Source organism: Heteronotia binoei, chromosome 1, assembly GCF_032191835.1.
Source record: "Heteronotia binoei isolate CCM8104 ecotype False Entrance Well chromosome 1, APGP_CSIRO_Hbin_v1, whole genome shotgun sequence".
Taxonomy (NCBI): domain Eukaryota; kingdom Metazoa; phylum Chordata; class Lepidosauria; order Squamata; family Gekkonidae; genus Heteronotia; species Heteronotia binoei.
The window spans coordinates 8,036,662-8,052,644 of NC_083223.1; the positions used below are offsets into that span (position 1 = coordinate 8,036,662).

The 15,983-nt window shown below is 45.0% G+C and overlaps 2 protein-coding genes across 2 annotated transcripts in view; one reads left to right on the top strand and one right to left on the bottom strand.

Moving 5' to 3' along the window:
- Positions 1–11,969, bottom strand: part of WDPCP (WD repeat containing planar cell polarity effector) — a 326,846-nt gene extending 314,877 nt beyond the window's left edge. The window contains exon 1 of the mRNA XM_060257471.1: positions 11,907–11,969. The gene's annotated coding sequence lies outside the window, so the exon portion shown is untranslated. The remainder of the gene's footprint in view (positions 1–11,906) is intronic.
- Positions 11,970–12,593: 624 nt separating this feature from the next.
- The window catches only part of MDH1 (malate dehydrogenase 1), a 33,959-nt gene continuing 30,569 nt past the window's right edge, over positions 12,594–15,983 (top strand). The window contains exon 1 of the mRNA XM_060230654.1: positions 12,594–12,919. Coding sequence (XP_060086637.1) covers positions 12,917–12,919 — 3 coding nt within the window. The 5' untranslated portion in view covers positions 12,594–12,916. The remainder of the gene's footprint in view (positions 12,920–15,983) is intronic.

Below are 15,983 nucleotides of genomic sequence, written 5' to 3' on the forward strand. Positions count from 1 at the left end.
ATCACAGTGCCCCACAGCCAATAGCCTGTCCCAGATTACCCCTCTACGGCTGGGTCCAGACGAGCACTTTAAGCAGACACAGGGACAGCTCGCAGACAGATGAAAAAATCAAATTCAAACAAGCACATCTGCCTCCCGTCCTGCTCCCGCACTCACCCCCGTCTTCCAGCGTCTCTGAGGAGGCTCAAAAAGGTACCACTTAGGAAGTGGTAGCAAATTCTTCTGCTGCACGCCATCCGCCTTTCCTGGCATCTGAACATGGGCGCATGCAAGCGAGGTGGATTGGCGATGTGAATTTTTTTTTTTAAGTATCAGCTGAGCACATGAGTGCACATGAACATGACCACTAAAATGAATGGGGGGAAAGAAACCCAAACCGTGCTAAGGGGATGGTATGTAACAGCTGCCTGACCATGCCAAAGCACGCCCCCCACCCCCCGTGGGATATGGGCAACTCGCAAGGAAGGATCTGACAGGGAATAATCCCCTTCATTTTGAAGCGGCCTGATTCGGGGCGCATCCCATGCACCCAAAGCTGCTCGTCTGTATCCAGACAAAAGTTGAGAGATACCTCACAGCAAAAAGCTGCCATGGGTGTAAAAAGCTTATTTTATAAACCAGCGGTGGCCAAACTGTGGCTCAGGAGCCACATGTGGCTCTTCCACACATATTATGTGGCTTTTGAAGCCCCCACCACACTGTTGGCCAACTTGGAGAAGGCATTTCTCTCTTTAAATCAATTCTCCAAGCCAAGCCAGTGGGTGGCTTGGAGAATGCATTTAAAGTTGCTTTCTTTTCACCTCTCCTCCCTACTCCTTCCACACATCTTCCTTCCTTCCTTCCCTCCTTGCAGCTCTCAGCCATCCGATGTTAATGTCTTTCAGCTCTCAAACATCTGAGGTTTATTCTATTAAGCAAGTTCATTCTATTATTCTATTAAAACTGTAATAAACAGTTTTTTTTAAAAACAAAACAAAACACAAGACTTTGCAACCAATCAAGGAAGGCATCTAAGGAAGCCTGATTCTGTGTTCTCACTACATTGACAGCCATTAAACCAGCGTTTGCATGGGCATACTGGAAGTCACTTAGAACCGATTGTCTTTTCACAGGTACCCCATCACCTAAATCCCTACACGTATGCACAGTTCTTCAGACACAGAACAAAGGACGTAGCCTTGTGCCAAGCATCATGAGCATTAGCAGTGCTCCTTTGCTGGACCTTTCATCATATTCCTGGTGCAGTGCCAAGATTAGCTATAGAACTAGTGGGGAGAGGAGAGCAGAGTAAGGATGCATTTTGGACTCTCCACTGACTACCAAGGGAATATTTGCTGTCTTGCCACTTATGCTGATTAATGTAACATTGCACTGGCACAATGGTATACAGGTGAGCACAGGAGTCTCTGTAGCAGGGGGTCCTACTAATAATAAGTTTGTTTTTATAGAAACAACACCATATCAACACCCTAATGGTATCATGCCAACAGAGATTCGCTATGGAACCACACTGGTTTACTTCATCAGCACAAAAAGCATTACTAGCTATTCAATCTCATATTCCATGAAACCCGATACGATTTCTGTTAGGGCGCCTGGAGCTCTTTTTTAAAAAGTTCAGAAGATTCTAGAATATTAGCATTACAAGAGAAGATGCTAAAAGTTTAGACTACATTAAAAACACAATATTCAAATGCATTATTTTTCCCTGCAGTTCGCTACATTTTTGGAGATAGAATTAAAATTGGGCTCTCATTTTAGACTGAGCAAAATGAAATATTAGTCTGTAATTCTGTGTGTTCCAGAAAACGCAAGCACCTAAGATGCTGTGAGAGTATTTTGCTTCAGGTATGTGAAACTTAATATTGCTTTAATATTCTCTGCTGGATATTGTTAGAATGGAATGTCAAGTATTTCCTGCAATTTGAGTTAAAGATTACTTCAATAGTGCTGAGCAGCGCAAAAAAAAAAAATCTTGAAGCAGGTATCTAAAAACTGGCTCTACAGTTTTGTGTCCTGTTGTTTCCAACTTCAGCAGAATTAATTTCTGGTTGGAACTATAAATTCAAAAAACCCCTGCAGCTTTAAATTCACAGGTTTAACTGGTGCGTGTGTCTAGTTTTTCTAATGTTAAAGAGGGCTGCTGTATAGGTCAGTTCAAACCTAGATAGGTGGAAGAACACAAGCAGCATTTAAAAACGTCACCCTGCAAGCTTTGAACAGACGAAAGTCATAGTGCCTGACTTTAGCATAAAATCTCACAGTCCCATCAACGCCAAAGACTACAAACAACTACTCCTTATTTTCCATTATTGTTTTAGTTGTATTTCTGAACGTACGGCACATAACAAAATGTTCCAATTAAGAGAACGGACCTTGCAAACGAATCCTTACATAAAGGCTGCAATCCTATATACATTTCATTTGAAGCAGGTATTGCTGACCCTCATATGAGCTCCATGGCGCAGAGCGGTAAAGCTGCAGTACTGCAGTCCAAGCTCTCTGCTCATGACCCGAGTTCAATCCTGGCGGAAGCTGGGTTCAGGTTGCCGGCTCAAGGCTGACTCGGCCTTCCATCCTTCCGAGGGCGGTGAAATCAGTCCCCAGCTTGCTGGGGGGAAAGTGTAGATGACTGGGGAAGGCAAAGGCAAAATACCCCATAAAAAGTCTGCCATCGAAACGTCGTGATGCGACGTCACCCCAGAGTCGGAAACGACTGGTGCTTGCACAGGGGACTACCTTTGCCTTTTTATTATTGAACTTACTGGAGCTTATAAAGTCACTTCGGATCACACAACGTATCAGTATCTTTATACATATGCAATACTCGAAAAGCGTCATATGATCAGGTACACACCACACTCTTCACACTCCTTTTATGATGTTCCATGCAGAAAACAGAGGACTACGGTATTTTGTTCCTGTATGCATAGCGGTTCACGCTACAGAAGAAGCTAAAAAAAATCCGCCACAGGGCTTGACCTTACACTTGTTTTAAGAGACTGGTAAACGTATTGACATGGGACGCTCTCAACAGACAGCCTTCTAAAAACAGTTCTTCCCTGCCTCCATCCTCATCTTGGCCTCTTTTCAGCATCTCAAAAGAATATTGGACTTGCCAGTTTAGTCTAGCCTTGGTTATTGCCAAATCCTTTGGGCCTAATGAAAATTCATGATGCAAATCCCAAGCAATTATGCAGGCTAAAGTGACTTAACATTCACTTAAAGCATCATGGAGGGATCTGTAGACTTCAGATACTGGTTCAGTTTCTCAAAAGGCAATGCGAAAAAGTAACTTCACAGTAAACTAGAGCAACTCACCGAGAGTTGTTCAGTTTCAAGGACAACACACCCCAGCTCACAGAGACAACCACAAAAACGGGGAAGGCAAAGGAAAAGCTGTTAACTACTGAAGCCTGGAACCATTTCATTTACAAAAAAACAAACCCAGTTCAAAGACATTTTGCTTCTACAAAGAAAGCTCACTCTGTAAGCACTACATGTTTAAAAGTATTTTCCATCCTGCTGTTCCTCCACAGAGTTCAGGACAGCATACACAACACCCTTCCCTTCGCTTTACTAAAACACTGCAGTCAGAGAGAATGACTGGTCCGATATTACCCAGAGTTCCTCCTGGCAGAGTGAGGGACCATGAACCCAGTTCTTCCCAGGTGCAGTCCAACGCTCTTAACCACTACCTCCGCACCAACTCTTAACTGTAGACTAGGGGTATCGAACTCATTGCTATGAGGGCTGGAGCTGACATAAATGTGACCCTGTTGGGCCGGGCCGTGTGTGTACCTTCTGAAGATTAGGCAGCAGAGATATAAACTTTATAAAGGATATAGACAAACACAATGAAAGATTAAAAAAAAAAAACTGAAAGCATTTGCACTCAGTCTCAAAGGTGCTTTCTTTGTATTTTTTTCCCATGGGATCCAGGAAACTGGGCAAAGGAAGCTCTGCTTTTTCTACAAAAAAATCCCTGTGCAAAACAATGGTAATGTCAAGGTGTGTGGCCTAATATGCAAATGAGTCCCTGCTGGACTTTTTCTACAAAAAAAAGCCCTACTTATAGTACAGTATTTCCCAAGGCCGTCAAACTTTGTAGCCTGGGTTGATGTACCCCCTTGAAAAGACATGTATTTATTTATTTATTCATTCATTCATTCATTCATTCTATGACTTATATCCCGCCCTTCCCATAAAATGGCTCAGGGCGGCTCACAGCAAACAATACAAACAGAGTTTAAAATATTATTACAAATATAAACATTTAAAAAGTCAGAACATTTAAAACCTAAACCTTAAAATCTTAACATCACATCTATACAGTATGATTCACAGAAGTCTAATAAGCTACATTTATTTCCCAGTCAGGCGTAAGCTAGCCGGAAGAGGGTTGTCTTACAGGCCCTGCGGAACTGAGCAAGGTCCCGCAGGGCCCTCACCTCTTCCGGCAGCTGGTTCCACCATGTAGGGGCCATTGTGGAAAAGGCCCTGTCTCTAGTTGTCTTAAGACGGACTTCCTTAGGCCCGGGGATGGTGAGAAGGTTTTGAGTCCCAGACCTCAGTACTCTCTGGGGAACATGTGGGGAGAGACGGTCCTTCAGGTAGGCAGGTCCCAGGCCATATAGGGCTTTAAACATTGTTAAATGTTTGAGAATTTAACGCTCGAGAGATCTCTCAGCTAAACATTCGAATGGTTACAATAATTCTTGTGACGGACACATTAGGTTCTGCCTCTCCCTAAGAGCAGCCAATGGACCTGACAGAATGTTAGTGAGAGTGACAGTTGAAAACGGCAGTTGAGGGAGTTGAAGACAACAGTCTGAGGATGCGGAGTGAGTGAAGCTGTGGAGAACAGCAGGTTAAAGCTGAATGAAAACAGTCAATTTGTAACAAAGAATCCCAAATGCCGGACTAAGGAAACAGTTCAAAAGTTCAATTGAAAAGAAACTTTGTAACTGCTTTCTTCAGTGTCACCTGCAAGTCACTGTGAGGAAGCCAGTCAGAGGCTTTACTCAGGAGGGCGACCGCTTTAAATTTCTCCCCGGTCACCTTCCCTCAGTCCGACTCACAGAAATCCTGTCAGAACTCTTAATAATTGGCACCACATGGTTTTAAAGGCAAAAACCACAAAATATTTCTTAGGTGACAAAAGGCAAGGAGGGGGATGAAATAATATCGATTATAACTGTTCAATATTAAAAGGCAAATCAGTTGGCAGCTGGTTGGCAGAATAAAATAATTACAGAGAGTAGAGACTTTTTCAGGCTGAGGTAAAAATATAACAAGACTTTGGCAGAAGATCTTAAAAATAAACAATAAACCAGGCAAGTTTCAGAATCCCACTGGATTCTACTTCACACAGGCTGTGCCTTATGGGCACTCAGAATGCTGTTCCTTCAGTTGTTTAAGCCCTAGCTTCGGCAGTGCCAAATCATATAAATAACAAACTTCAATCACTCTTCCACACACACATAGAGAACTCCTGACTGGTGTCAGTATTCTCCCTCACAGACCCTTCCACAATAGCTATCTTCCAACACTTGCAACCCTCAATACCGATGTGTCTCAGCCCCACAGCTAGTCCTCTGGTCTGAGTCTTGTGTACCTCTGCTGACCCCCAGAATCCAGTTCTTCACTCAGTGTGTAATTGTGTGATCTCGTTTGTACTTGGAGATTGCCTGATGCGCTGGCAAAATCTCCCTCAGAGAGTTTCAAACCGTCTGAAAACTCCCTTTTCCAGACAGAGTCCACTCAGCTCTGTCTGCCACAAGGAGCTCAGCCACTCTGGCCGCTCTCAGCCCCTTGTCCAGTTAGTTTTACAACTGCCCGGCCTAAGCCCACTGTCTTCACTTCAGACTGGTATTCTCTCAAAGACCCCCTGGCTAAGACTAAAAATCCTGAAGTGATTTTCTGCTGAGCAAACCTCCAAAGGATACTTTGCCGTTGCTTGGGCAATGTTCCAGGCAATCGCTGCAAGCCTGTTTCTCAGCTACTCAGGCTAAGGGCCTGAGTCCGTAACATTAACTCCTTGGTTTTTTTTTTTAACTCTGTGGGCTACGTGTCTGAGGAAGAGAAACACACACTCACACTCTCTCTCTGTGTGTGTGTGTGTGTGTGTGTATATATATATATATATGTATGTATGTATGAATGTTTTGGGATATGAATAAATGGAGGCAACATGTGAATAAAACAGTTTGAGTCCCCAGCCCCAAAAGCTCCATTCAGTATCTGAGTGAAGAGCAATCCTGCACCTGAGAGAGGTTGTGGAGGGTGGTATGCACTCTATGTGAGTCAGAAAAGTTGTCACAATTTCAGATTACACTCTTAAGGGTACTCAAAAAGCAAAGGCATTTATTTCCAAGAGCTGCAACTTACACTAAAATGTATCATGAAATAAACACAGCTGAAATCATAGAATCTGATTTCCATTTAGGACTGATGCATAAGACACAGATCAAAGGTTTTTTTTCTCTTTGATTCCCTCCATCACAAACTAATATATTCGCAATCTCAGCTAATTGTTTTATATCCACCTGTTGCATTAGCAGTACGAAAGGAGGGAGGAACAGAAAGCAACCAAATGCTCTTCCATCAGGCTTGAATCCCAATCACCCAAGAGTCTCCTCCTTGAAGAGTATTTATTACGAATCCTGATGTCATTTGTGTTTGTTTGTTTTTAAATTCCAGTGAGTCACACTGGGATCCAACTTCATCCAAAAAAAACTCTTGCACAAAAGCTACTCTTTCACCCAGCGGCACAGCCTGCATGCTGTTTACCAGTTATTTGTTTTAGCAACAGCTTTTTGAGAGAGTTAAAACAGACAAAAACATTTATGTTCCAGAAGGGTAGCTGAGGAAGAGTGCAATCTTAGGCACAGTTAATCCAGTGGAAGCCCACTGAAATCAATACAGTCAAGTAACTGTACATTAGGATACACTTCTTAAAGTCTGCTGTCTTGAGACATCTTAGACTAAGAACATTTTTTTCATTGCAGCATAAATGCAATAAATGCAAGGGACCGTCTCCTTCCATATACGCCCCGGAGGTCGCTTCGTTCGGCCTCCCAGGATCTTCTGACAGTCCCCGGCTCAAGGGATGCCCGTCTTGCCTCTACCAAGGCTGGGACTTTCTTGGTCCTGGCCCCGACCTGGTGGAATCAGCTCCCAATAGAGATCCGGGCCCTACCTGGCCTACTGGCCTTTTGTAGGGCCTGTAAAACAGAGCTGTTCTGCCAGGTCTTTGGATGAGGCAGCGGGCATCTATCTATTAGATCGGCTGGCCTCCCCCTACGCCTTTACGGCCCACTGCATCACTGTATTGTGGAGCTATGCCATCTTGCTTCATATCACCTTGCTGAACTAACTTACCGCACTTACTGAATGTTGAATTTGTTTTTTATTATGATTTTATTGTGATTTTAATTTAAATTGTTGTCCTCCGCTCTGAGCCCCCCAAAAGGGGGAAGGGGCGGAATAGAAATAAACTAATAATAATAATAATGTTCATGGACCAGAGCTTGCTTCGTCAGATCCTTGCATAAATACACACGTAACAATATTACATATATCATTAATTTTGGTGTAGTGGTTAAGTGTGCGGACTCTTATCTGCGAGCACCGGGTTTGATTCCCCACTCCTCCACTTGCATCTGCTAGAATGGCCTTGGGTCAGCCATAGCTCTGGCAGAGGTTGTCCTTGAAAGGGCAGCTGCTGGGAGAGCCCTCTCCAGCCCCACCCACCTCACAGGATGTCTGTTGTGAGGGAGGAAGGTAAAGGAGATTGTGAGCCACTCTGAGACTCTTCGGAGTGGAGGGCGGGATATAAATCCAATATCTTCATCTACCTCACAGGGTGTCTGTTGTGGGGGAGGAAGGTAAAGGAGATTGTGAGCCGCTCTGAGACTCTTCGGAGTGGAGGGCGGGATATAAATCCAATATTTTCATCTACCTCACAGGGTGTCTGTTGTGAGGGAGGAAGGGAAAGGAGATTGTGAGCCGCTCTGAGACTCTTCGGAGTGGAGGGCGGGATATAAATCCAATATCTTCTTCTTCTTCCAATAAAAGCCTCACATACAAGCACCTGCCTAGTGAGTTACTTACTATGTACCTTTGAAGAAGGGTCCATGAAAGCTTGGTGGTGGAAAATGCTGTCAAACTGAAACTGACTTGTGGCATCGCATAGGTTTTTCAAGGCACGGGATGTTGAGAGATGCCTGCCTCTGCATAGCAACCCTGAACTTCCCTGGTGGTCTCCCATCCAAGAACAAACCAGGGCCAACCTTAGAATAATAGAATTATAGTTGGAATGGACCTCCAAGGTCGTCAAATCCAACCCCATGCATAATGCAGGAAAGTCACAAATACCCTAAGTTCACAGGTGCCCTAAATTCACAGGTTCTTCATTGCTGTCAGAGGGCCATCTAGCCTCTGTTTAAAAACCTCCAAAGAAGGAAAGCCCACCACCTCCCGAGGAAGCCTGTTCCACTCTAACGGTCAGGAAATTCTTCCTCATGTTTCACCAAAAACTATTCTGATTTAATTTCAACCCATTGGGTTCTGGTCCAACCTTCTGGGGCAACAGAAAACAATTCCGTGCCATCCTCTATACGAGAGCCCTTCAGGTACTTAAAGATGGCGCTCATATCACCTTGCTTAACTTCTAGTCGGAAAGTGCGTTATCCAAAGTCAGTGAAAGCAAGTCTGAAAACACATTTCAAATCCCGATTGACTTTAGTGCAATGTGCTCTCTGAGTAGGATGGGCTTTTTGAGTAGGATGGGCCACACATAAACCCAAATAGAATAGTCAGACACGCACCCCCTCCCCAGATGGGCAACTTTAACACATGGGGGTGAACATTAGGGTTCTCAACCTCCAGGTAGGTAATACTACAAAAATAAACCATGAACAAACTACTAACAGATTTTCCTGATGTTATCAGTAGGTAATAATAAAGGATTTATATATATATATACACACACACACACACACATACACAGGGGTCATTTTGAAGAAAAATAGGTGGCGGAACTCATTAGCATATGTTGCCCCCACCACCACCAGCCAAAAGCAACCCAATGCAAGAAAAGAGACCCCCGGGTAAATTAGGCCTGCTTGGGCTGGCTAGAGGTCCAGCCCAAGCAGGCCTCGCTTGCCTAGGGCTCTTCTGGGCTGTCCCCCGCCGTCAAAAGGCCAGCAAGTTGCCCAAAATCACATAAGAAGTGGAGAAAGGGTGGCGCGGGCTTCTCCAGGGGTTAATGAGGGCAAATCCCCTGATGGCTGGCTGGCTGCCCCCTCTCCTAATCCAGGGATTGTTAAGCAGCTGCACCTACTATTCAATGGACAAGGTAGGTAGGAAGGAAGAGGGGGAACTATCAGAAGGGTTCAGGAGCTCCTGCTGCGCTTCTGTGAGCTCCTGCTGAATCTGAGGCCTGTATAATATATTATTTATTTATTACTTTAAATTTTTATCCCGCCCTCTCCGCAAGCGGACTCAGGGCGGCTAACAACATACATTTTTACAATTTAACCAATAAAACTACAATTTAAAATTATTTAAATTTATATGTGTGTGTGTGTGTGTGTGTAGAAAGATAGATAAAACAACCCCAAAGTCTCTTAAGTTCATTCAATATATAAGTCTAGCAAAAAGATTTGATCAGTTGAAACACAAAGACTGGCTTAGATTCAGCTTTCTCAAACTGCTTGTGCTGTAATTATCATGTCATAAACTTTCAAACCATTGAACTTGGAACACTGAAAATACATTTTTGAAGACCTGGTTTTGTAAAGTATTTATAAACAAGACTCCCAAATTCATTCACTATATATCTCCAAAACAAAGTCTTCGAAATCATCTTTTCAATGTTCCAAGTTCAACCGTTTGAAAGTTTATGAAATGATGATTATTCTCACAGCACGAGAACTTTAAATGAGAAATTGACTTTAAGTCAATCTTTGTGTTTCATCTGGATAAATCTTTTTGCTAGACTTCTATACTGAATGAACTTCAGAGACTTTGTTTTGTGTGCTTTGTGTATGTGTGTGTGTGTGTGCGAGTGTATGCGTGGGTATAAATCTGGAAGTCTTGTTTATAAATACCTCATGACATACCAATTGTTTTTGTATATGTGTGTGTGGTTTTGTATGTATACACACAGGAATCTGGAAGTCTTGTTTATAAATACCTTATTACGACATATTGTTTTTGTGAAATCGTGTGTGTTCTTATATGTATACACACACGAATCTGGAAACATGTTTATAAATACCTCATTATGACTTATTGTTTTTGTGTATATGTGTGTTTTTGTATGTATACACACACGAATCTGAAAGTCTTTTTTATAAGTACCTCATTATGACATATTGTTTTCTGTGTATATGTGTGTGTTTTTGTATGTATACACACAGGAATCTGGAAGTCTTGTTTATAAATACCTTATTACGATATATTGTTTTTGTGTATGTGTGTGTTCTTGTATGTATACACACACGAATCTGGAAGTCTTGTTTATAAATACCTCATTAAGACATATTGTTTTTGTGTATATGTGTGTTTTTGTATGTATACACACACAGGAATCTGGAAGTCTTGTTTATAAATACCTCATTATGACATATTGCTTTTGTGTATATGTGTGTTTTTGTATGTATACACACAGGAATCTGGAAGTCTTGTTTATAAATACCTTATTATGACATATTATTTTCTGGTCTTGAGGACAAAAGGAGATTGAGGAAGAATCGCACTGCTACAGCACCAACCCTAAATCAGACTTTTCCCTGCAGCCACTGTGGCCGGATCTGCCTGTCCCGCATTGGTCTTGTCAGCCATCAGCGAGCCTGCAGCAGACATGGACTACTGCACCCTTCTTAAATCTTCGTTCGCGAAGCCAAGCAGAGAGAGAGAGAGAGATTTTCTGTGTATATGTGTGTTTTTGTATGTATACACACAGGAATCTGGAAGTCTTGTTTATAAATGCCTTATTACGACATATTGTTTTTGTGTATATGTGTGTGTTCTTGTATGTATACACACACAAATCTGGAAGTCTTCTTTATAAATACCTCATTATGCCATATTGATTGTTTTTGTGTATATGTGTGTTTTTGTATGTATACACACAGGAATCTGGAAGTCTTGTTTATAAATACCTTATTATGACATATTATTTTCTGTGTATATGTGTGTGTTTTTGTATGTTTACACGCAGGAATCTGGAAGTCTTGTTTATAAATGACATATTGTTTTTGTGTATATGTGTGTGTTCTTGTATGTATACACACACAAATCTAGAAGTCTTCTTTATAAATACCTCATTATGACATATTGATTGTTTTTGTGTATATGTGTGTTTTTGTATGTATACACACAGGAATCTGGAAGTCTTGTTTATAAATACCTTATTATGACATATTATTTTCTGTGTATATGTGTGTGTTTTTGTATGTTTACACACAGGAATCTGGAAGTCTTGTTTATAAATACCTTATTACGACATTGTTTTCTGTGTATATGTGTGTGTTTTTGTTTGTATACACACACAACTCTGGAAGTCTTGTTTATAAATACCTGATAATGACATACTGATTGTTCACATTAGAGAACCGCGTTAGCAATTCGTTCACCGTTTGTTTTTGGTATTCTCTTCTTTCCCGTGGGCCATTTCCGGGGTTTGAAACCTCCAGGTGGGGCCGGGAGACCTCCCGGGCTTGCAGCCGGCCTCCAGCCGAGAAAACGCAGCTTCTCCGGGGGAACGCTCCGTCCACCCGCCAACCCTCCAGGCCAGGCGGTCGGAGAAGAAAGCAGACCGAGAAAATAAGAGAAAGAGACGAGCTAGTGCGGCGCCCCGCCCCGGCCCCTCTCCCGCCGCCCCTCCGCTCTCTCACCCTTCTCCTGCAAGCGGCCGTTTTTTTCCGTTAGGCGTCACCGCCGCGCGCTTCCCTCTCGTCGCCTGGCAACCGCAGAAGCCGCCTCTCGGGGCTGGAGGAATACAGCGGCCCTGACTCCGCCCACTCGAGGTGCGCGTGCGCGGGGAAGGATTCCCGCCCGAGCGCTTTAAAAAAAAAAAAAGGGGGGGCTCGAGGCGGCTTTTAGTAACACTTCCGGTCTCGTGTTTTGTTTTGTTTTTAATTTATTTAATTAAAGTGAACAGCCTTGGTGGCCCTGATGAAAAAAGGCGAGGTTTGTAAATTTTCGTTCAATATATTTATATACTTTTCACGTTTCGAGATGGTGACGTGCTTCTTCCCTATAGATGCATAATAATGGCTTTCAAGGGCTTTTACCTCAGGTTCATACTTGGGGCGCGAAAAGGAAATTTCCCCAGTAAGTTTTATGGGAAGTTTAAAATTTTTTCTTTAGACGCACAAGCGCTCACAAAAATTAGTGCCAGAATGGTATTGCGCATGCGCAAGAAAAAAAACCCTGGCGCCTCCATAGATTCCACAGAAGAGGCCGGTGCGCTTCTGCGCATGCGCCAATGTCGCCCTCCTCGCCAAGAAGCGCGTGATTCTCTACGTCAAAGCCCGAACGCTCGGTTTTTCGTGATTTCTCCTCCCTCTCGCTGTTATATTGCGAGCATGCGCAGGTGGGAAGAACTCGTCCGCTTTAGCGCTGTTTGTCAAACTGTCGTCAGGCCGGGCGGGGAAGGTGGCGCCTGATGCCTGCTGGGAGTTGTAGTTTTACGAGACCAAGTTTGCGCTTCGTTTTGCGCAAAATCCAAGAGCCGTGGACTACATTGCCCAGGTGCCAAACTGAGACGGAGCGGGCGAGGGAATCTCCGCCCCTTTTTGATTGCCTTCCCAGCGGTGCTCTTTTTCCCTTTCATTGCTGGAGCTGTGGCTGTGCTTAGAGGTGACCTCGAGGAGCAGAAGTGGTCATTTCTCCTGTTCTCGCCATGGTTAGTGAAATTGCAAGGGGAGGGAGGGAGAAGAATGGTTAATGCAATGAGAGGCATTAAAATGCGTTTGGGTAGATGAGCGTGGCCAGGGCTTTTTTTGAGCAGGAACGCAGTTCCAGCAGGCTTGTTGTCAGGGGGTGTGGCCTAATATGCAAATAGATGTCTGCTGGGCTTTTCCTACAAATTGCCCTGTGGAACAATGGTAACATCAGGGGGTGTGGCCTAATATGCAAAGGAGTTCCTGCTGGGCTTTTTCTACCAAAAAAGCACGGCTTAGATCTTTTCTGGGAAGGGGGCGGGAACGAATGACCTGCCACGTTTTTAATATGCTGACAAGAAAGGATGCCAGCCTCCAGGTGGGACCTGGGGATCCCCCGGAATTACAGCAACAGCTTCAGACTACAGAGATCAGCTCCCCTGGGGGGGAAATGCAGGTTTTGGAGGTTGGGCTACAGAGATCGGTTCTTCTGGAGAAAACTGATATTTTGCGGGGTGGTCTTGATGGCTGTCCCTGTCCTCCCTAGGCTCCACCCCCAAATCTCCAGGGGTTTCCCAACCTGGATTTGGCAACCCAACAACCAAGGTGCATGCTTTTCCCCCCCTTTCCTATAATCCTCACAGCAACCTTGTGAGGTAGATCAGATTGAAAGAATAGGAGTGGCCTAAGAGTCACACAATACCTGTGAACGAGCCACATGTGGCTCCTGAGCTGCAGTTTGGCCCCCCTGGTTTAGTAGGTTACGGTCGAAGCCCCATTCTGTTATGCAGTTTACTGAATGACCTTAGACCTTTCTTCTTGGGGGAGAGGGGGAGAAGGCCTTAATCCTGCCTGCAGCTCCTCTTGCACCTTCCTTGTGGTCAAAATCCAAAACAGGGTCAAGTGAATACTGAGTTATCTGAAGTCTGATTAATGCACCATCCGGGAATGAAATGCAGATGAGGTGCTGAAATGCTGAGGTGGTGAAACGGGCTACAGCTGGAGGATTGCATTATGAAATGTTTCCCTCTGTTTAAAACTCCCTGCAAATAAAAAGGCAAGAGAGGAAAGGGGGGGTATAACCTTTTTCCCCTACTGAAGAAGATACTGGATTTTTAACCCGCCCTCCACTCCGAAGAGTCAGAGCGGCTCACAATCTCCTTTACCTTCCCCCCCCCCCCCCCGCCACAACAGACACCCTGGAGAGGGCTCTCACAGCAGCTGCCCTTTCAAGGACAGAGTCTCAGAGCGGCTCACAATCTCTTTTCCCTTCCTCCACCACAACAGACACCCTGTGAGGTAGATGAAGATATTGGATTTATATCCTGCCCTCCACTCTGGAGAGTCTCAGAGCAGCTCACAATCTCCTTTACCTTCCCCTCCCCCACAACAGACACCCTGTGAGGTAGATGAAGATGTTGGATTTATATCCCGCCCTCCACTCCGAAGAGAGTGTCTCACAATCTCCTTTACCTTCCCTCCCCCCCACACCCTGTGAGGTAGATGAAGATATTGGATTTATATCCCGCCCTCCACTCCGAAGTCTCAGAGCGGCTCACAATCTCCTTTAACTTCCTCCCCCCTCACAACAGACACCCTGTGAGGTAGATGAAGATATTGGGTTTATATCCCGCCCTCCACTCCGAAGAGTCTCAGAGCGGCTCACAATCTCCTTTACCTTCCTCCCCCACAACAGACACCCTGTGAGGTAGATGAAGGTATTGGATTTATATCCCGCCCTCCACTCCGAAGAGTCTCAGAGCGGCTCACAGTCTCCTTTCCCTTCCTCCCCCACAACAGACACCCTGTGAGGTAGATGAAGGTATTGGATTTATATCCCGCCCTCCACTCCGAAGAGTCTCAGAGCGGCTCACAATCTCCTTTCCCTTCCTCCCCCACAACAGACACCCTGTGAGGTAGATGAAGGTATTGGATTTATATCCCGCCCTCCACTCCGAAGAGTCTCAGAGCGGCTCACAATCTCCTTTACCTTCCTCCCCCACAACAGACACCCTGTGAGGTGGGTGGGGCTGAGAGAGCTCTCACAGCAGCTGCCCTTTCAAGGACAACCTCTGTCAGAGCTATGGTTGACCCAAGGCCATTCCAGCAGGTGCAAGTTGAGTGGGGAATCAAACCCGGTTCTCCCAGATACGAGTCCGCGCACTTAACCACTACAGCAAACTGGCTCTGCACCGTGGAGTGTTTTTATGCAAATGAGGGTTCAGAATTGGAATCTGCCACCTGGCTGACTGCACTACCTGATCATCCCCCTGCACGTTTCAACCAGATCTGGAAAGGGAATGGGAAATTGCCTGCAGTGGGTAGTGGTTGAAGGGCTGGGGAGAAAGACTGGCTGTTCAAGCTGAAGGGTAGAAGAGAGTCTCTCGAATGATGGCCTTCAGTGGCTGTAGAGAGGCAGACTCTAATCTGGAGAACCAGGTTCGATTCCCCACTCCTCCCCTTGAAGGCAAGAGGATGACCTTGGGTCTGTCACAGTTCTCTCAGCCCCCCCAAAATAAACACAGCTCCCCACAAAAAGAGCTACAGTTTCAGGCTGTCAGATGATCTGTGGATCTTCTGGCTATGCGATACCCACTGTCATATCGTAATTAATTAGTTAGTGGCTGTGGAGTGAGGGGAGGAACGGCATGAGCACCGAGTCCCCTTACTGGTCCATAGGCTGAGTTGGAGGACGGCAGAGAATCATAAAGTCAGAAGGGGCACACAGACCCAATTCAGTGCAGGATCAGCCTACAGCAGGGGTGGCCAAACTGGCCAAAACTTGGCCAAACTGAGAGCCAGTTTGGTGTAGTGGTGAAGTGAACGGACACTTATCTGGGAGAACCGGGTTCGATTCCCCACTCCTCCACTTGCACCTGCTGGAATGGCCTTGGGTCAGCCATAGCTCTGGCAGAGGTTGTCCTTGAAAGGGCAGCTGCTGTGAGAGCCCTCTCCAGCCCCACCCACCTCACAGGGTTTGATTCCCCACTCCTCCACTTGCACCTGCTGGAATGGCCTTGGGTCAGCCATAGCTCTGGCAGAGGTTGTCCTTGAAAGGGCAGCTGCTGTGGGAGCTCTCTCCAGCCC